The following is a 17,495-nucleotide window of genomic DNA, read 5'->3' on the forward strand; positions in this document are numbered from 1 at the left end:
CCAGTAGCTGGGAGTACAGGTGCACACCACTACGCCTGAATAATTTTTGTTATTTTTTGTAGAGATGGGGTTTCGCCATGTTGCCCAGGCTGATCTCAAACTCCTGGGTTCAAGCGATCTGCCCGCCTCAGCCTCCCAAAGTGCAGGCGTGAGCCCCTGCGCCCAACCTACCCTGGTAATTTGCTGAAGGAAGCCTTAAGTAGTAAAGGGAGAAGAGGAATGGCCCAGCCTTTGTGGGGAAGCCCTCCTGGGTCAGACACATCAACCTCTGCTTCTGGGGGTGAGGTGGGGGGTGGGGGCGGGGAGGGCAGCTTTGGACGAGAGTTCAGGTTCTGGGGGTTCAAGTCCCAGCCCCAGTGCTTGCTAACTGTGACATCTGTAGTGTGTTACTGCCTCTCAGCCTGTTTCCTGTTCTGAAAGTCAGGGCCTGTACTGATGCCTCACTAGGTTCTAAGGTAGACTAAATGCACTAAGACGCGTGACACAGGGTTGGAGCCTGGTGCCAATGCAGTGGATGTGAAGGCTATGGTAGGGAAGGCCTGGTTCTTTGTATCATTAGAAATTTTCCAACTGGGGTCCTGGTATCCGCACATCCTGGATGCTTGTTAGACATACAAGTTCTTGGGCTCCTTCCTACAGCAGTGCAATCAGAAGCACTGGGGCCCAGCTGGCTGTTAGGGCCTTCCAGGTGATTCTAATGCACTCTCAAGCCTGAGCAGCTAGGCAGACGGATAATTTTAAAGGTAGGGCCTTTCTGTACCACAGCAGATTCATCTTCTGGAGGCAGAAGAGAACAAAATGCGTTCACAGGAAAAATGTGATTCCTGTGTCAGAACCAAACCCTCTGAATCTCACACGACCTGACGCTGACTTCCACTGATGCTGTGTAATGCTTTCCTGCAAACTTCTCACACAGCCCAACAACCCTGAGGCTGCTGGAGGAAGACATGACAGGTATTGGTTGTCTTACAAAAGAAACTGAGGCTCAGAGAGAACTCGGTCGTCTGTTGGACATCTACCATGGGCCAGACCTAATGAGGCTAAATGCCAGAGACACAGATGATAAACAGGATGGTCTCAAGAGGACAGGACACCCAGGGTGCAGCCACCACCCCCATTCCACAGCTGCTCTCCTACCCACCTGCAGAATGCCAGATTTCAAACTGGACTCACTTTTACCCCCATGCTTGCTGCTTTAGAATCTTTTTAGTGCACAATTTAGGGATCTTGGTAATTGTCTTAGATGGAGATAAATATTATGCAGTATGCATTTGATACTAGCTTAACTAGAATCAATTGGCTTTTTTTTTTCAATTGGCTTATTATGTACTTTGCCTTGTGGTTATTTCCTGATGCAATTTTCTCCTGCAGCTTATAATTTCAACTACTATGTCATTGAATGCTACCTTATTTCTAAAGGATTTCATTATTTAAATCTTTCTCTTATTTATCCTCATAATAACTGTACGTTAGAGCTTACATAATTAACATCTCCATTTTCCAAATAAGAAAACAGAGAGGTCACAAGATAAGTAGCAGGATCAAGTTTAACAAATGTTTATTAAGCAGTAGAATCCAAGTGAGTGCCTGGATCCTGATCACCAACTCCTGTGACAACTGAGATAATTATTTCACAATGATGGGTGGCTCAGTGAGATTCTGATTGCATCTGCTGCATGACAAATTATCTACTCAGAGTATGTCTGACACACCGGAGGGGGCTGAGGGGGGAATACATTGAAAGCAGTACCAGGTAGCAGTGCATCTCACAGATCCATTTATTCATGCCATGAAGTAAACGGTATTTATACAAGTGTACAGTGACGTTCCACGCTCCTCATCTAACACGGCTTGCTTAAATTTATAGGCAGACTGACGTTTCCTTTCACACGTACTCCAAGTAAATCTGGTTAGTGATGACCAGGAGCAGGCGCCGAAGCTTTTGAAAGAGATGCATATATAAATACAATTTAAGAAGGAAGGAACAAGTTGGATGTAATTTATTAAACAAGTATCAAAAGAAGTTGATCAACAGTCCAAAAAGATAAATGACACCTTTCAGTACTATTGAAAAGTAGGATTATTTCTATATGAAACACCCAGAGTGCTTAAGGGTTCATGTAATGATAGCAGACAGGCAGTGGTCACCCACAGTGCAAAGAAGAGAGGGGCAGGGAAACACCTCTTCCTCAAACTCATGTAGCCAGTCCTGGGTTTGTGTAACATTCAAATGGCTACAGTTTCATTGTCACTCTGGCATAAATTTATAAGGCGCTTTCTTTCAAAATACATTAAAGGCCAGGCGCAGTGGCTCACGCCTGTAATCCCAACACTTTGGGAGGCTAAGGCGGGTGGATCACCTGAGGTCAGGAGTTTGAAACCAGCCTGGCCAACCCCATCTCTACTAAAAATACAAAAAATTAGCCGGGTATGGTGGCGGGCACCTGTAATCCCAGCTACTTGGGAGGCTGAGGCAGGAGAATTGCTTGAACCTGGAAGGTGGAGGTTGCAGTGAGCCAAGATTGTGCCACTGCACTCCAGCCTGGGCAACACAGCGAGACTCTGTCTCCTCTCCAAAAAAAAAAAACAAAACAAAACCATTACCCATCATTACGGGTAGGCTGAGGCAGGTGGATCACAAGGTCAGGAGACTGAGACCATCCTGGCTATGTGAAACCCTGTCTCTACTAAAAATACAAAAAATTAGCCAGGCATGGCGGCGGGTGCCTGTAGTCCCAGTTACTCGGGAGGCTGAGGCAGGAGAATGACGTGAACCCGGGAGGCGGAGGTTGCAGCGAGCCGAGATTGCACCAGTGCACTCCAGCCTGGGCGACAGAGCGAGACTCCGTCTCAAAAAACAATAAACAAAATAAAACCACATCATTAGGGAACTTCTAGGACAGCATGCTCGCACAGTTTGCTTGTGCTTCCCTATTGGTGATGATATCGACTACCTCTAACTAATCCATTCCTCTATTACTCCTGGAAGTTTTACTTGATCCACTTGACTATAAAAAGCAGAAATTCAGAATTCTCTTTCCCAGCAGGCATAGCAAACTTCAAGCTGTGAAGCATTTGGACTGCACCTTACATATGTACTGAACCGTGTTTCAGTTTCAATTGAGAACAATGATATACCTTGTCCTGAAAAGACATGATGCTGTTTTCCATTCCCAACCATTTTCAGAAGCAAAAATCTTACCTTTCAAAGCCTTACTTCTTTTATCTAAAATAAAAGGAAGGAAAAAAAAGCAGTCATATCAATGCTTTACAAAAATGCCTTTGTCAAAATTAACATTTAGCTGAAGGCATTGTAGCTTAGGTAAAGCAATTCAGGAAGCTTTCAGAAAATATGTCTTACAGCCAAGAAACGGTAAAATTCCTACCAAAGGTGTTCTATGAACAGCTAACAGCCCTTTCAAATCTGCAGGGCTCCTTACCTTCTACAATGTCCTAAACTCTAGTCTTGCAGCATAAAGTTTTCTCTTTTCTCTTTGTAATCAATGGCTTAGTAACATGTGATTGGGCCACACTGCTCTGCTCTACTGAGAACCAAGTGGTTATTCCTCCCCTCTAAATTTTTTTTACAAACAAATTTCAAATATTCAGAACAGTTGAAAGGGTGCAATGAAATACCACATGCCATGAAACCATACCTTAAATATTTTAGCCTTCATCTCTTAAAACGAATGTAATACTACTTTCACACCTAAGAAAACTCACAATTCTGATATTAAAGTCTTGTTCAAAGTTCCCCAATTGGGCCAGGTGTTGTGGCTTACGCTTGTAATTCCAGCACTTTGGGAAGCCAAGACTGGAGGACTGCTTGAGCCAGGAGTTCAAGACCAGCCTGGGTAACGTGGCAAAACCCCATCTCTACCAAAAAAAAAAAAAAAAAAAAGTACAAAAAAAAAGTAGCCAGGTGTGGTGGTGTTGGGTATAGTGACAGGCACCTGTGGTCCTAGCTACTTGGGAGGCTAAGGTGGGGGAATCACCTGAGCCTAGGAGGTGGAGGCTGCAGTGAACCATGATCGTGCCATTGCACTCTAGCCTGGGCGTCAGAGTGAGACTGTCTCCAAAAAAAAAAAAAAAAAAAAAAGAAAAAAGAAAAAAAAATTCCCCACTGTTCCCAAATGTCTTTTATAGCTGACATATGCTCCCTGTATTTTTTACGAAGGACTGTAGGTAGCTCTAATGTTCATACCTAGTTAAAACCCATAGTTCCTTTATAATGTGAATTGTGATTCTTTTTGAAAATAATTTTCTTCCTGACCTCAAGAAAATCAAACATGAGGAAACGTACCAGCGGCCCGGATTTTATAAACGATGAAGCCCATCAGCCCCATTCCTATCCAAATCTCCTGGTAAACTTGGGTGTAGTAGGGCTTCATGGGGATCCATATGTTTTTAATAATACTTTGAAGCATCTGAAAATGAACACAGTGATTAAAAATTAGAATGATTACTTCTTTAAACCTAACTGGTAAAAGATTTTAATTTGTTAAGTCCAACCTTATTTCCCATGACTGCTAGGGAGCCTTGCCTGTGTCAGACCTGTTCTGCACTCACAAGGGACTCACGCCTTTTTTTTTTTTAAGGTGGAGTCTCACTCAGTCGCCCAGGCTGGAGTGCAGTGGTGCAATCTTGGCTCACTGCAACCTCTGACTCCCAGGTTCAAGCGATTCTCCTGCCTCAGCCTCCCGAGTAGCTGGGACTACAGATGCGTGCCACCACGCCTGGCTAATTTTTGTATTTTTAGTAGAGACAGGGTTTTGCCATGTTGGTCTCAAACTCCTGAGCGCAGGCGATCTGCCTTGCTTTGGCCTCCCAAAGTGCTGAGATTATAGGTGTGAGCCACTGTGCCCGGCCATTTTTTTTTTTTTAAGTAGAGGTGGGGTTTTACCACGTTGGCCGGGCTGGTCTCAAACTCCTGACCTCAAGTGATCTGCCCACCTTGGCCTCCCAAAGTGCTAGGATTACAGGTGTGAGCCACAGGGCCTGGCCTGGGACTGATGCTTTCCACAGCTCTTCCAACTCAACCCATCCCCAGGGCCCCCTCCTCCCACCTTTGGCCATCCTAGCCACTTCTCCTTCCTTACATCACAGAGCTCATCCAGCACCTCTCCCACCCTGAAGCCATGCCCCGAACTGCATATGACTCTAATGTCTAAATTGAAAAATTAGTATCTTCTCATCTTCATGTTATGAATGTCGCATTCAAAGCTGAAAAAGAATATGGCCAGGGCATGGTGATTTCCTTGTGAAACTAATGCCAGGCTCGGCACACTCTGATCAGCTGTATCTCCATCTTGAAGTCTATTGCTAAATACAAAACAGATGACACAAGACAACGAGGTCACTTTATAAGAACTGCCAATTATGATAGAACTTATTTAATCAATAAAGGTAGTTACTTAATGAATTACTGAATTTGGTTGGGAAAAGCCATTAAATTCCGAACTTACAGTTTGCTTGTATGTGCAGGTCTCAAAATAATGCTTTTTATTACTTTTACAATTTACTCTCTACTATAGACCCCAAATTAGATGTCCTCATTTTCATTTTAATATGCTTTTTAACATCTGAAGTGGTCCATTAAACCACAGTCAAATAGCTGTCAGGAATGACTAGATCTAAGCATTTCTCATTTCACTTGGAAACTGCTTTGGTTGGGTGTGGTGGCTCATGCCTGTAATCCCAGCGCTTTGGGAGGCCGATGTGGGAGGGTCACTTGAGTCCAGAAGCTCGAGACTAATTTGGGTAACATAGGGAGACCCCGTCTCTACAAAACATAAAAAATTAACCAGGTGTGGTGGTACTTGCGGGGCTAACTTTTTATGTTAGTTGCAGCTATTGGAAGACTGAGGTGGTAAGACTGCTTGAGCTTGGGTGGTTGAAGATGCAGTAAGCCATGATCACACCACTGCACTGCAGCCTGGGTGACAAAGTGAGACTCTGTCTCAAAAAAGAAAGAAAGAACTTCGCGTTGGCTGCGGCTGTAATGCTGCCTCCCTCCCCCCACTCACTGCTCCTTTCACATCACTACTCAGGATCCACAGAATTCTACTGCTCGGCAGTGTGCTCCCTTTCCCACACTTCGCAGCTGTGTGTGTCAGCTTTACAGCACTGAATCCTTCACAAGCCCAACCTAGTAAAGGTCAAATGGCGGCCCTCAAATCACTGCAACCCGGACCGTGTGGTCATTTATTCACTTGGCAAATGTGCACTGAGCATGTACTAGGTGCCAGACATTGTTTTAGGAGCTGAGAAACAATAAAGGGTCAGGATATCTGGGAGAGGAATCCTCGGCATTGGCAGAGACTCCGAGGTCAGAATGAACTCGGAGAGCTGGAAGGAATAGGGAGGCCACAGTGCCAGATTCAAATCCTGGCTGTCATTTACTAGCTAACTTAAACCGCTTAAGTTTTCTCATCTGTAAAACAGGGATAAAAACAGGATCCACCTCAAGGGGTTGTTATGGAGAATAACATAAGAGTTACTCTATGTCAAGCGTTGAGTGTCTGGTACTGTATATTAAATGCTTGTTACATAAAATACCATGACTGGACTATGGGAAGGAAGATGGGCCATGTCATTTAAGGGCCTTGGAGGCTAGCACAGAATTTAGCTTTTATTCTAAAACTGTTCTCTAAATTTAACAACTTTTTTTTTTTTTTTTTTTGCTTTAGGGTTTTTTTGTTTGTTTCCTGTTTTGACAATATGAAGAAAATTCAGTTTAGAATCTGGAACTGGCCTGGATGGGATTCGAGGGCAGCTGGTGGGGGCTGCAGAGCCCCTTCGATTCCTCCCCCACCATGGGAGCTAAGCTACTAGACATAGGAGCACCAACAGGGCACCGAACCAGGAACTAAGTTAGTGTCTTGAGTCAGGCAAGAATGGGGAGGCCAGGCCAGAGCCACAGCAGGGACTGCCCTGATTGTGGTTAGTTCTGTCTCTAGCCCTTTAACAGCATTTTAAAAGTGCTTTTCGTACTTACTTCCTACACTGCTTCCCACTCCTATAAAGTGGGTACTTGGAGAAAGCTGTCCAAGATCCCGCAGCAGGTTAGCAGGACTGCACTCACACCAAATCTGTACGTCATGCTCCCGATGACGAGAACTTACTTCCAACACCTGCTTTCCTGCTCTCCCCTATGAGAGGACTTACTTAGGCAAGGATGGTCGTGAGGGTGGCCTGAGGTGTGACCTTGCAGGATGCGACTGTGTCCTTCTCCTGGAACACCTTGCAGATAGTCCGCCCTCAAATTTCCTGTCCTCAAACTACTCGAATGCTCTGACAGAGTGTGAGGTTCCAAGAAATGAACAGCCCTGCTTTGGGAATATGTCACAGATGATCCAAACAAGACCCAGAGGAGGTTTCTGGAAGCCCCAGACTAGAAGAGTTCAGAGGCATGGAGTGAATCCCTTGTCTCTCAGCAACGACTTGGAAGGAAGCATTCTACAGGACCGATGGGTTTGGAAGCCTGGGAATCCTGGGCTCCAACACCAGCTCTGCCTGGTCAGCTCTCAACTGTGGGCAAGTCCCTTTAGCTGTTGTTTCAGAGGTTTCTTTTTTTCTTTTTTTTGAGACAGAGTCTCGCTTTGTCGCCCAGGCTGGAGTGCAGTGGCAGATCTCGGCTCACTGCAAGCTCCGCCTCCCGGGTTCACACCATTCTCCTTCCTCAGCCTCCCAAGTAGCTGGGACTACAGGCACCCGCCACCATGCCCGGCTAATTTTTTGTATTTTTAGTAGAGACGTGGTTTCACTGTGTTAGTCAGGATGGTCTGGATCTCCTGATCTTGTGATCCGCCCGCCTCGGCCTCCCAAAGTGCAGAGATTACAGGCGTGAGCCACTGCGCCCAGCCCAGAGGTTTCTTTTTCTGTGAAACAGGGATACCTCCACCTGCCCCCACAGGGCTGTCAATGCAATTCAAAGAGGAAACCTAGGCCGGGAGCGGTAGCTCATGCCTGTAATCCCAGCACTTTGGGGGGCCAAGGCGGGCAGATCAAGAGGTCAGGAGATGAAGACCATCCTGGCTAACACGGTGAAACCCCATCTCTACTAAAAATACAAAAAATTAGCCGGGCGTGGTGGCGGGTGCCCGTAGTCCCAGCTACTTGAAAGGCTGAGGCAGGAGAATGGCGTGAACCCGGGAGGCGGAGCTTGCAGTGAGCCGAGATTGCGCCATTGCACTCCAGCCTGGGTGACAGAGCGAGACTCCGTCTCAAAAACAAAAACAAAGGGGAAACCTAAAGGACCCAGCCTAGTGCCTAGTGCCTGGTATGGAATAAAAATCCAGAGAATGGACTGGGCACGGTGGCTTACGCCTGTAATCCCAGCATCTTGGGAGGCCAAGGCGGGCGGATCACTTAAGGGCAGTAGTTTGAGACCAGCCTGGCTAACATGGTGAAACCATCTCTACTAAAAATACAAAAATTAGCCGGGCATGGTGGTGGGCGCCTGTAATCCCAGCTACTAGGGAGGCTGAGGCAGGAGAATCGCTTGAACCCGGGAGGCGGAGCTTGCAGTGAGCCAAGATCGTGCCACTGCACTCTAGCCTGGGCAACAAGAGACTCCCCCTCTATCTCAAAAAAAAAAAAAAAAAAAAAAAAAAAAAGAGAATTCAGTGAATGATCACAGCAGTAACAGAATTCATACACATATCCAGTTGATGGCTATAATTAATACTAAGCCACTGGGATTCTAACAAGAAGAAAGGCTTAAAAAAGATGCCCTCATTAGGCCAGGTAGGGGCTTTGGACAGAGCAAGGTCAGATGAGGGTCTAGAAGGAAAAGGGCAAAGTAAACTGGGAGGGTACAATGGCTACGGTAAGAAGGGACTAAAGAAACTGAGTCATCGTGACATTTTGCTCGGGGCCCAGGCACCCTGGTATGGTCTCCTTACAAAATTACCCTTGGTCCCCAGTGCAACATGGGCCTGCTATACAGTAGCTTGCAAATACCTTTCCTCCTCCTTTCCCCTTGACTTCAGTTGCCATATTTGCCTGGACAAGTGACATGTTCCCAATATATAATAAAACGAGGGCCCCTACTTTTTTTTTTTTTTTTTAGACAGAGTTTCAGTTGGTCATCAGGCCGGAGTGCAATGATGAGATCGCGGCTCACTGCAACCTCCGCCTCCTGGGTGCAAGCGATTCTCCTGCCTCAGCCTCCCGAGTAGCTGGGACTACAAGAGGCCGCCACCACACCCAGCTAATTTTTGTATTTTTAGTAGAAACGGGGTTTCACCATGTTGGCCAGGATGGTCTCGGTCTCTTGACCTCGTGATCCGCCCGCCTCGGCCTCCCAAAGGGCTGGGATTACAGGCGTGAACCACCGCGTCCGGCCGGCCCCTACTTTTTTTTTTTTTTTTTTTTTTGGGACAGTCTCGCTCTGTCACCCAGGCTGGAGTGCAGTGACGCGATCTCGGCTCACTGCAACCTCCGCCTCCAGGGTTCAAGCGATTCTCCTGCCTCAGCCTCCTGAGTAGCTGGGAAGCTGGGACTACAGGCGCGTGCCACCACACCCGGCTAATTTTTTGTATTTTTAGTAAAGACGGGGTTTCTCCGTGTTAGTCAGGGTGGGCTCGATCTCTTGACCTCGTGATCCGCCCGCCTCGGCCTCCCAAAGTGCTGGGATTACAGGCGTGACCCACCGCGCCCAGCTACATGTTCCCAACACATAATAAAACGACAGCCCCTAGTTTTTTTTTTTTTTTTTTAAGACGGAGTTTCACTCGGTCGTCAGGCTGGAATGCAATGGCACGATCTCGGCTCACTGCAACCTCCGCCTCCCGAGTGCAAGCGATTCTCCTGCCTCAGCCTCCCGAGTAGCTGGGACTACAGGCGCCCGCCACCGCACCCAGCTAATTTTTCTATTTTTAGTAGAGACAGGGTTTCACCATGTTGGCCAGGATGGTCTCGATCTCTTGACCTCGTGATCCGCCCGCCTCGGCCTCCCAGAAGGCTGGGATTACAGGCGTGAGCCACCGCGCCCGGCCGGCCCCTTTCTTGAGTCCATCCTGCCCAGGCACATTTCCTAGCTGTGTGTGTCAGTTTCACAGCACCAGACCTTTTAAAAATCCATCTTATTCATAGGCCAAACGTGTGTCTACTGTATCCACTTAAGTCTGCAAAGTTTTGGCGCATACATTAAGGGCAAACTATTACCTGACACTGGAAATGGGAAATGTCAGACCGGCGAGTTCCTACAATGTCAATCACCACCGTATGATCTCTTTTCAGTTTCCCTGTTGCCTCACCCAAGTTGTCATGTATAGCATAACGTGGAGGACAAGTGTGATGCAAGGAAACCTGAGTTATAAAGGTGAGAAGGGACTGGATGTGGAGTCAGAGTTCTTGGCTTGGACTCTGGCTTCTCTAACTCTGCGTAGCCTCTGGGTTAGGCAGCTGAACCTCTCAAGGCCAAGGTGCGCTCCCTGTCAAAAGCGTGGGAGAATTCTGCTGCACTGAGCGCGTTAAGGCCAAGGAGGGAAACGCGGCGCAGGCCTAGGCGATGCTTCCCTCTGGCAACCGACCCTGGCCTACCTCCCTTCAGAGAAGGGAAAGCCGGGCAGAAAAGCAGGCGCATGCCGGCGGAGGGGTGGGACCCCAAGGTCAGCTGGGGCCAAAGCGGCTTCTCGCCCTCCCGCCCCCGCCGTCTCGCACCTCCGGAGCCACGTCCAGGTCCCCGCACTCACCTTGGCGCAGGACAGACGGCTCACAGAGCACCACAAATCTGCAGTTAACTCCGAAAGGTCACCGAACGCGCAGGCGCGCGCAGGGGCTGCCGGGAAGGCGGAAGCAGCAGAGACGCCGCAAGGCCAGAGTGCCTCCCCAGCGGCGCCTGCGCACCACAGCGCCCCCGGCGGCCGCCTGGTGTCGCAGGCAAGAAGGGGCGGGGAGAGGGTACGTTAGGGGTGTGCCCGCGTGTGTCACTATGGGCTGGCTAATCCTCCACATCTTCCCACGACTGATGGGTTTCCTGGGACGCGGGACCTTCAACGCTGAAACTAGGAAAGTTCTAGCATACCAGGAGGGTTGGTTAACCTAATAAAAGGCACCCTCTTTACTGTTATGTTAAAGACTAAGTCAAGTCTCCCATTTTAGTGGTGTGTCTTGTCCCTTTGTATTGTTAATTATTTGGCTCTGCATGTATAAAATACATATATTTTGAGACGGAGTCTCACTCTGTCGCCCACGCTGCAGTTCAGTGGCGCGATCTCGGCTCACTGCAACCTCTGCCTCCCGGGTTCAAGCGATTCTCGTGCCTTAGCTTCCTGAATAGCTGGGATTACAGGCGCCGCTCACCACGCCCAGCTAGTTTTTGTATTTTTAGCAGAGACGGGGTTTCACCATGTTGGCCAGGCTGGTCTTGAACTCCTGACCTCAGGTGATCCACCTGCCTCAGCCTCCCAAAGTGCTGGGATTACAGGCTTGAGCCACCGCGCCCGGCCTGCTCTGCATATCTTTATGTCTGTATTCTGTGCATATTCTTCTCAGCAGATAATATAAAACTTCCACAGGGGCTCCAGACACTGGACTTAATAGTCTTAAAAAAATATATATATATATATTTTTTTTCAGAAATATTTTCCAGTAGAGAACTAGAAATCATAAAAGAAAACAATTTAGCAAGCGGATCACCTGAGGTCAGGAGTTCAAGACCAGCCTGGCCGACATGGCGAAACCCCATCTCTACTAAAAATACACAAATTAGCTGGGCTTGGTGGCGGGTGCCTGTAATCCCAACTGCTCAGGAAGCTGGGGCAGGAGAATCACTTGAACCCTGGGCGCAGAGGTCGCAGTGAGCCGAGATCTCACCATCACACTCCAGCCTGGGCAACAAGAGTGAAATGCCGTCTCAAAAAAAAAAAAAAAGCCAAATAAAAATTGGATGGAGGCTGGGCGCAGTGGCTCAGCACTTTGGGAGGCCTGTAATTTGTAGTCTCAGCACTTTGGGAGGCCAAAGCAGGCAAACTACTTGAGTTCAGGAGTTTGAGGCCAGCCTGGCTAACATGGTGAAACTCCTTCTCTACTAAAAATACAAAAATTAGCTGGGTGTGGTGGTGGTGCCCACCTGTAATCCCAGCTACTTGGGAGGCTGAGGCAGGAGAATCGCTTGAACCCTGGAGGTGGAAGTTGCAGTGAGCTGAGATGGCGCCACTGTATTCCAGCTTGGGCAACAGAGCGAGACTGTCTCAAACAAACAAAACAAAAACAATTGGGTGGGTTTGGCGGATTAGACAGTTAAAGAATAAACTGTAAGACAGAAGAAGCCATTCAGAAAATGAGAGGATACAGCAGGAAAGGCCATCATACGGGGAATTGGTATCTTAGAAGGAAATTAAAGAGGTGACGCAGAAATATTTGAAGAGCTAATGGCTGAGAATTTTCCAAAAGTGATGAGAAAAAAATCATGCCAAAGATTCAAAAAGACTTACAGAGGCCGGGTGCGATGGCTCACACCTGTAATCCCAGCACTTTGGGAGGCCCAGGCAGGTGGATCATGAGGTCAGGAGATGGACACCATCCTGGCTAACACGGTGAAACCCCATCTCTACTAAAAACACAAAAAAATTAGCCGGAGGTGGTGGCGGGTGCCTCTAGTCCCAGCTACTCGAGAGGCTGAGTGAGACAATGGCGTGAGCCCTGGAGGCGGAGCTTGCAGTGAGTGGAGATCGCGCCACTGCACACGCCAGCCAGGGAAACAGAGCAAGACTCCGTCTCAAAAAAACCAAAAAAACCCCCCAAAAACCAACCAACCAACAAACAAAAAGCCTTACAGAAACCAAGCAGGCAGATAAATAAAAATAAATCAATACCTTGAAATCTCACAATAAAGCCATAGAAAAGATAAAGATAAAATCTCAAAGAAAATAACGGCCAATCAAGAATTCTATACACAGGGTATTCTATACACAGGGAAATTGGCATTCAGAAAAGAAGGTGAAATAAAGACAGGACAAACTAAGAGGAAATTGTGCTAGGCATGGTGGCTCACGCTTGTAATCCCAGCACTTTGGGAGGATTGCTTGAGCCCAGGATTTCGAGACCAGCCTGGGCAATGTATTAAGATCCCATCTTTAAAGAAAAAAAAAAGAGGAAATTATTAGGTTTTGAAGGGAAGGCAAGGGTTGAAGACAGACATACAAGACAGACACACACACACACACACAAAGGAGGGAGGGGGAGAGGGGAGAGGGGAGAGAGATGGTGGCTTCAACAGCAACACAGGTTTATTGCCAGCAAAAACCCGTGGAGGGGGAAACCAGCTTAGTGCCCAAGCTCACTGCCGCTTCCAGGCTGGGGTAATTATAGGTCTGGGCAGTATGGCTTGCTGCCTGGCAGGATGTGATAAGGATGTTCCCGCAGTCAGGTGGTTGGGCAGGATGTTTCTTATGGCCGGAGCCCCCATGGAATGTTTCACTCTGACCAGGGTCTATGAAATGGTGGGTGGTTTATAAAATGGTGCAGCTAGGACTGAAATAATCACAACCAGATCCACAGTAAAATAAATGTTCATTATTCAGGCACAAGGAAAATGAGCTCAGATGTGTCAAGATAAAATAATAAAAAGGCTCAGGATCCAGTTAAAATCGTTTTTTTTTTTCTTTTTTGAGATGGAGTCTTGCTGTGTCGCCCAGGCTGGAGTGCAGTGGTGCGATCTTCAAAAATGTAAAAGTGTTATTCCTCTCACACACACATACACAATGTTTTTTGGAAAACATAGTGACGTTTTACAAAAATACACTCTTTAACATCAAACGGGTTTATCATTTCAAAATAAATAAGTAAAAACGTTTCTCAGTTGTAATCCCTGATAGACATAACCCACATAAACAAAATCTCTTCAGGGTCCTCAGCAACTTTTAAGAGTGTAAAGGGGTTCTGAGACCGGACCAGGTTTGAGAACCACTGTCCTATAGTAAAAATGTTTTAGAGTTTTAGATTTATAATGACTTACAACACTGCTGAGGACAAGAACAAGCATTTAGGAAAAACCTAAGGAAGAACATCATGGAGAGCTGCTTCAAGACAGAGCTTCTGAACTTCCAACTAGACTTGAGATCAATAGACTTTGCTATGTTGCCCAGGCTGGTCTTGAACTGCTGGCCTCAAGTGATCCTCCCACCTTGGCCTCTCAAAGTGTCAGAATTACAGGCGTAAGCTACTGTGCTCAGACCAAGAGAGTTTTAATGTCTTTAGTTTCAAATCCAAAACACCCTAAGAAACGCACATCTTAAAAAAAAAAACAAAAACAAATGTTTCTTTTTTTTTTTTTTTTTTTTTTTTTGAGATGGAGTCTTGCTCTGTCGCCCAGGCTGGAGCACAGTGGCGTGATCTCAGCTCACTGCAAGCTCTGCCTCCTGGGTTCACGCCATTCTCCTGCCTCAGCCTCCCAAGTAGCTGGGACTACAGGCACCTGCCACCACGCCCGGCTAATTTTTTGTATTTTTAGTAGAGACGGGGTTTCACCGAGTTAGCCAGGATGGTGTTGATCTCCTGACCTCGTGATCGCCTTAGCCCCCCAAAGTGCTGGGATTACAGGCGTGAGCCACCGCGCCCGGCCAAAAAAACCCAAATGTTTAAGGAAAGGGCCACTTCAGCAGATTTATTCAAAGTGCAGAATGCTGCATCTTGTGGTAGGAAGGCTAGAGAAGACAGCAAGATACTTCGAGCACAGCTCCCTCTGCTTTGAGGAGAGTGCTGCTTAATGGCACCAACACCATCTGTAACTGCTCTCAGCTGTTAGTTTCCCCTTTTTGGTGGACGCTCAAATGCTCCAAATGCTCAGTGAATGCAAATATGCAAAACCTTCCCAAAATACCATGGCTCACTAGGGGTTCAGTGGCCTTCCCATGTGTTCTGGCCTAGATGTGACAAGTCCATGAAGATCTACCTGAGGTCAAGCTGTTTCTTTTTTCTTTTTTGAGACACAGTCTTGCTCTGCCGCCCAGGCTGGAGTGCAGCGGTGCGATCTCGGCTCACTGCAACCTGCACCTCCTGGGTTAGAGCGATTCTCCTGCCTCAGCCTCCTGAGTAGCTGGGATTACAGGTGCACGCCACTACACCCAGCTAATTTTTGTATTTTTAGTAGAGATGGGGTTTCATCATGTTGGTCAGGCTGGTCTTGAACTCCTGATCTCGCGATCTGCCCACCTCAGCCTCCCAAAGTGCTGGGATTACGGTCGTGAGCCACCGCGCCCAGCCCAAGCTGTTTCTTTTAACTCCGAACTTTGGACAGGAATGAAAGGTGAACTTGACCAAGTGAGTAGGGAGCATCGAGAACTACTGAATCAAATGAAGGGTGCTCAAAGCCATTCAGTCTGTGATGATTCAGAATGTTAACTAGTGTTTGGTCAGGAAACACTATGGCAACTTTCCAAATTGGCAAATTTCCAAAGACGCATCAAGAGAGTATCTTTAGATTGCAATTAAAAAAAAAGATCAAAACTCAGGATTAGCTAGTAGCCCCAAAAGATCAAAGAATATAGAAAATGCCCCCCAGAAAATGTTTTTGAAAAGCATCTTCCACTTAAAATCGTATCCATTGTGACATCAACAAGGGATGACAGCACACGGGAACAGCAACATCCTAGAAAAACAGGCCAGGCGCGGTGGCTCACGCTTATGATCCCAGCATTTTGGGAGGCCGAGGAGGGCGGATCATGAGGTCAGGAGATTGAGACCTTCCTAGCCAACATGGTGAAACCCCGTCTCTACTAAAATACAAAAAATTAGCCAGCCATGGTGGCGCACGCTTGTAGTCCCAGCTACTCCAGAGGATGAGGCAGGAGAATTGCTTGAACCCGGGAGGCAGAGGTTGCAGTGAGCTATTGCGCCACTGCACTCCAGCCTGGTGACAGAGCAAGACTCCGTCTCAAAACAACAAAAAACAAAACAAAACAAGTGTCAGTGAGTTCTGGAGTTGCTTCAAGTGGTTTCAATATATTTTGTAAAATTTTGAATTATGTCCTAGCCTCCACATACAGTGTGAAGTTACAATATTTTCCAATCAATCCATGAGTCTCAATTACTTTATGATTACCCTTTTTCTTATTTTTTGAAAAACATAGCTGGGCATGGTGGTTCATGCCTGTAGTCTCAGCACTTTGGAAGGCCAAGGGCTCCCAAGCAGATTGCTTGAGCCCAGGAGTTTGAGACTGGCCTGGGCAACACAGCGAAACCCCTGTCTCTACTAAAAATATAAAAAATTAGCCGGTGTGGTGGTGACGTGAGCCTGTAGTCCCAGCTATGCAAGAGGTTGTGGTGGGAGCATCACCTGAGCCCCCGAAGTTGAGGCTGCAGTGAGCCCTGATTGCAGCACTGCACTTCCAGCCTCGGCGACGGGAGTGAGACCCTGCCTCAAAAGAAAAAAAAGAAAAAAGAAAAACAAGTTATTTCTTCCTGGCAAAGTGTGTTGAGGCACTTTTTGGAACCCGTCATATTCGGCAAAGTCCTAATATGAGGTCCAGAGCTCATTAGGCCAGGATTTGGAGCCAGAACTCCTGGCTTAGTATGATTATGGGTTCAATTTTTGAGACACCAATAGCTCAACCTACCTGGCTGATTTCTGTCTACACTGTTTTCAAACCGCCCTCTTATTTGCCACTGCGTAGGCTTTACACTGCTGATTAGAGCCATGCTCTTGATACCGTCTCTGTATTTGTTCACATGGCTCTTTCCTGAGAGCCCACGTGGGCCAGACAGATCCTGCCCTGGGCAATGAGAGGCCAGACAGATCCTGCCCTGGGCAATGAGAGGCCAGACAGATCCTGCCCTGGGCAATGAGAGGCCAGACAGATCCTGCCCTGGGCAATGAGAGGCCAGACAGATCCTGCCCTGGGCAATGAGAGGCCAGACAGATCCTGCCCTGGGCAATGAGAGGCCAGACAGATCCTGCCCTGGGCAATGAGAGGCCAGACAGATCCTGCCCTGGGCAATGAGAGGCCAGACAGATCCTGCCCTGGGCAATGAGAGGCCAGACAGATCCTGCCCTGGGCAATGAGAGGCCAGACAGATCCTGCCCTGGGCAATGAGAGGCCAGACAGATCCTGCCCTGGGCAATGAGAGGCCAGACAGATCCTGCCCTGGGCAATGAGAGGCCAGACAGATCCTGCCCTGGGCAATGAGAGGCCAGACAGATCCTGCCCTGGGCAATGAGAGGCCAGACAGATCCTGCCCTGGGCAATGAGGGGGACATACCCCGGGCAGGTGGCCATGTCCCTCTTCTGACCCTCCCTTCCCTCGCACATGTGGCTGCCTTCCTGTGCATCCTTTGCTGGATTTCTTCCCGCTGCTCCTTCTTTTGGGGAGTTTGCTAGGGCTCTGTTCTCCACCCTCACTCTTCTAGAGCTCGGCCGGGACCACCTCAGCCTGTAACTTTTGTCCATGTGATCACCGGGACCTCCTGTCCGCACCTGTTTGTGTCCAGCTGTGAGTCACAAGTTTAGGAAGGAAGATGAATTCAGTTATGATCCGGCTCCAAAGAA

The 17,495-nt window shown here is 47.7% G+C and overlaps 1 protein-coding gene across 2 annotated transcripts; it reads right to left on the minus strand.

Annotated features, from left to right (window-relative positions):
- Nucleotides 1-1,760: 1,760 nt before the first annotated feature.
- On the minus strand, nt 1,761-10,879 carry ATP5MJ (ATP synthase membrane subunit j). 2 transcript variants are annotated; one of them, XM_024231907.2, is made up of 4 exons: nt 10,701-10,879; nt 4,304-4,427; nt 3,203-3,226; nt 1,761-1,939 (listed from the first exon to the last, which is right to left on the minus strand). In XM_024231907.2, exons 2-4 carry the CDS (start codon nt 4,425-4,427, stop codon nt 1,911-1,913), a joined length of 177 nt encoding a protein of 58 aa, XP_024087675.1. In that variant the 5' UTR covers nt 10,701-10,879; the 3' UTR covers nt 1,761-1,910. The 2 variants fall into 2 exon arrangements, with proteins under 2 accessions (XP_024087675.1, XP_054386555.1); XM_054530580.2 differs by lacking the exon at nt 10,701-10,879 and adding an exon at nt 7,168-7,377.
- Nucleotides 10,880-17,495: the final 6,616 nt, after the last annotated feature.

This window comes from Pongo abelii, chromosome 15, assembly GCF_028885655.2.
Source record: "Pongo abelii isolate AG06213 chromosome 15, NHGRI_mPonAbe1-v2.0_pri, whole genome shotgun sequence".
NCBI classification, from domain to species: domain Eukaryota; kingdom Metazoa; phylum Chordata; class Mammalia; order Primates; family Hominidae; genus Pongo; species Pongo abelii.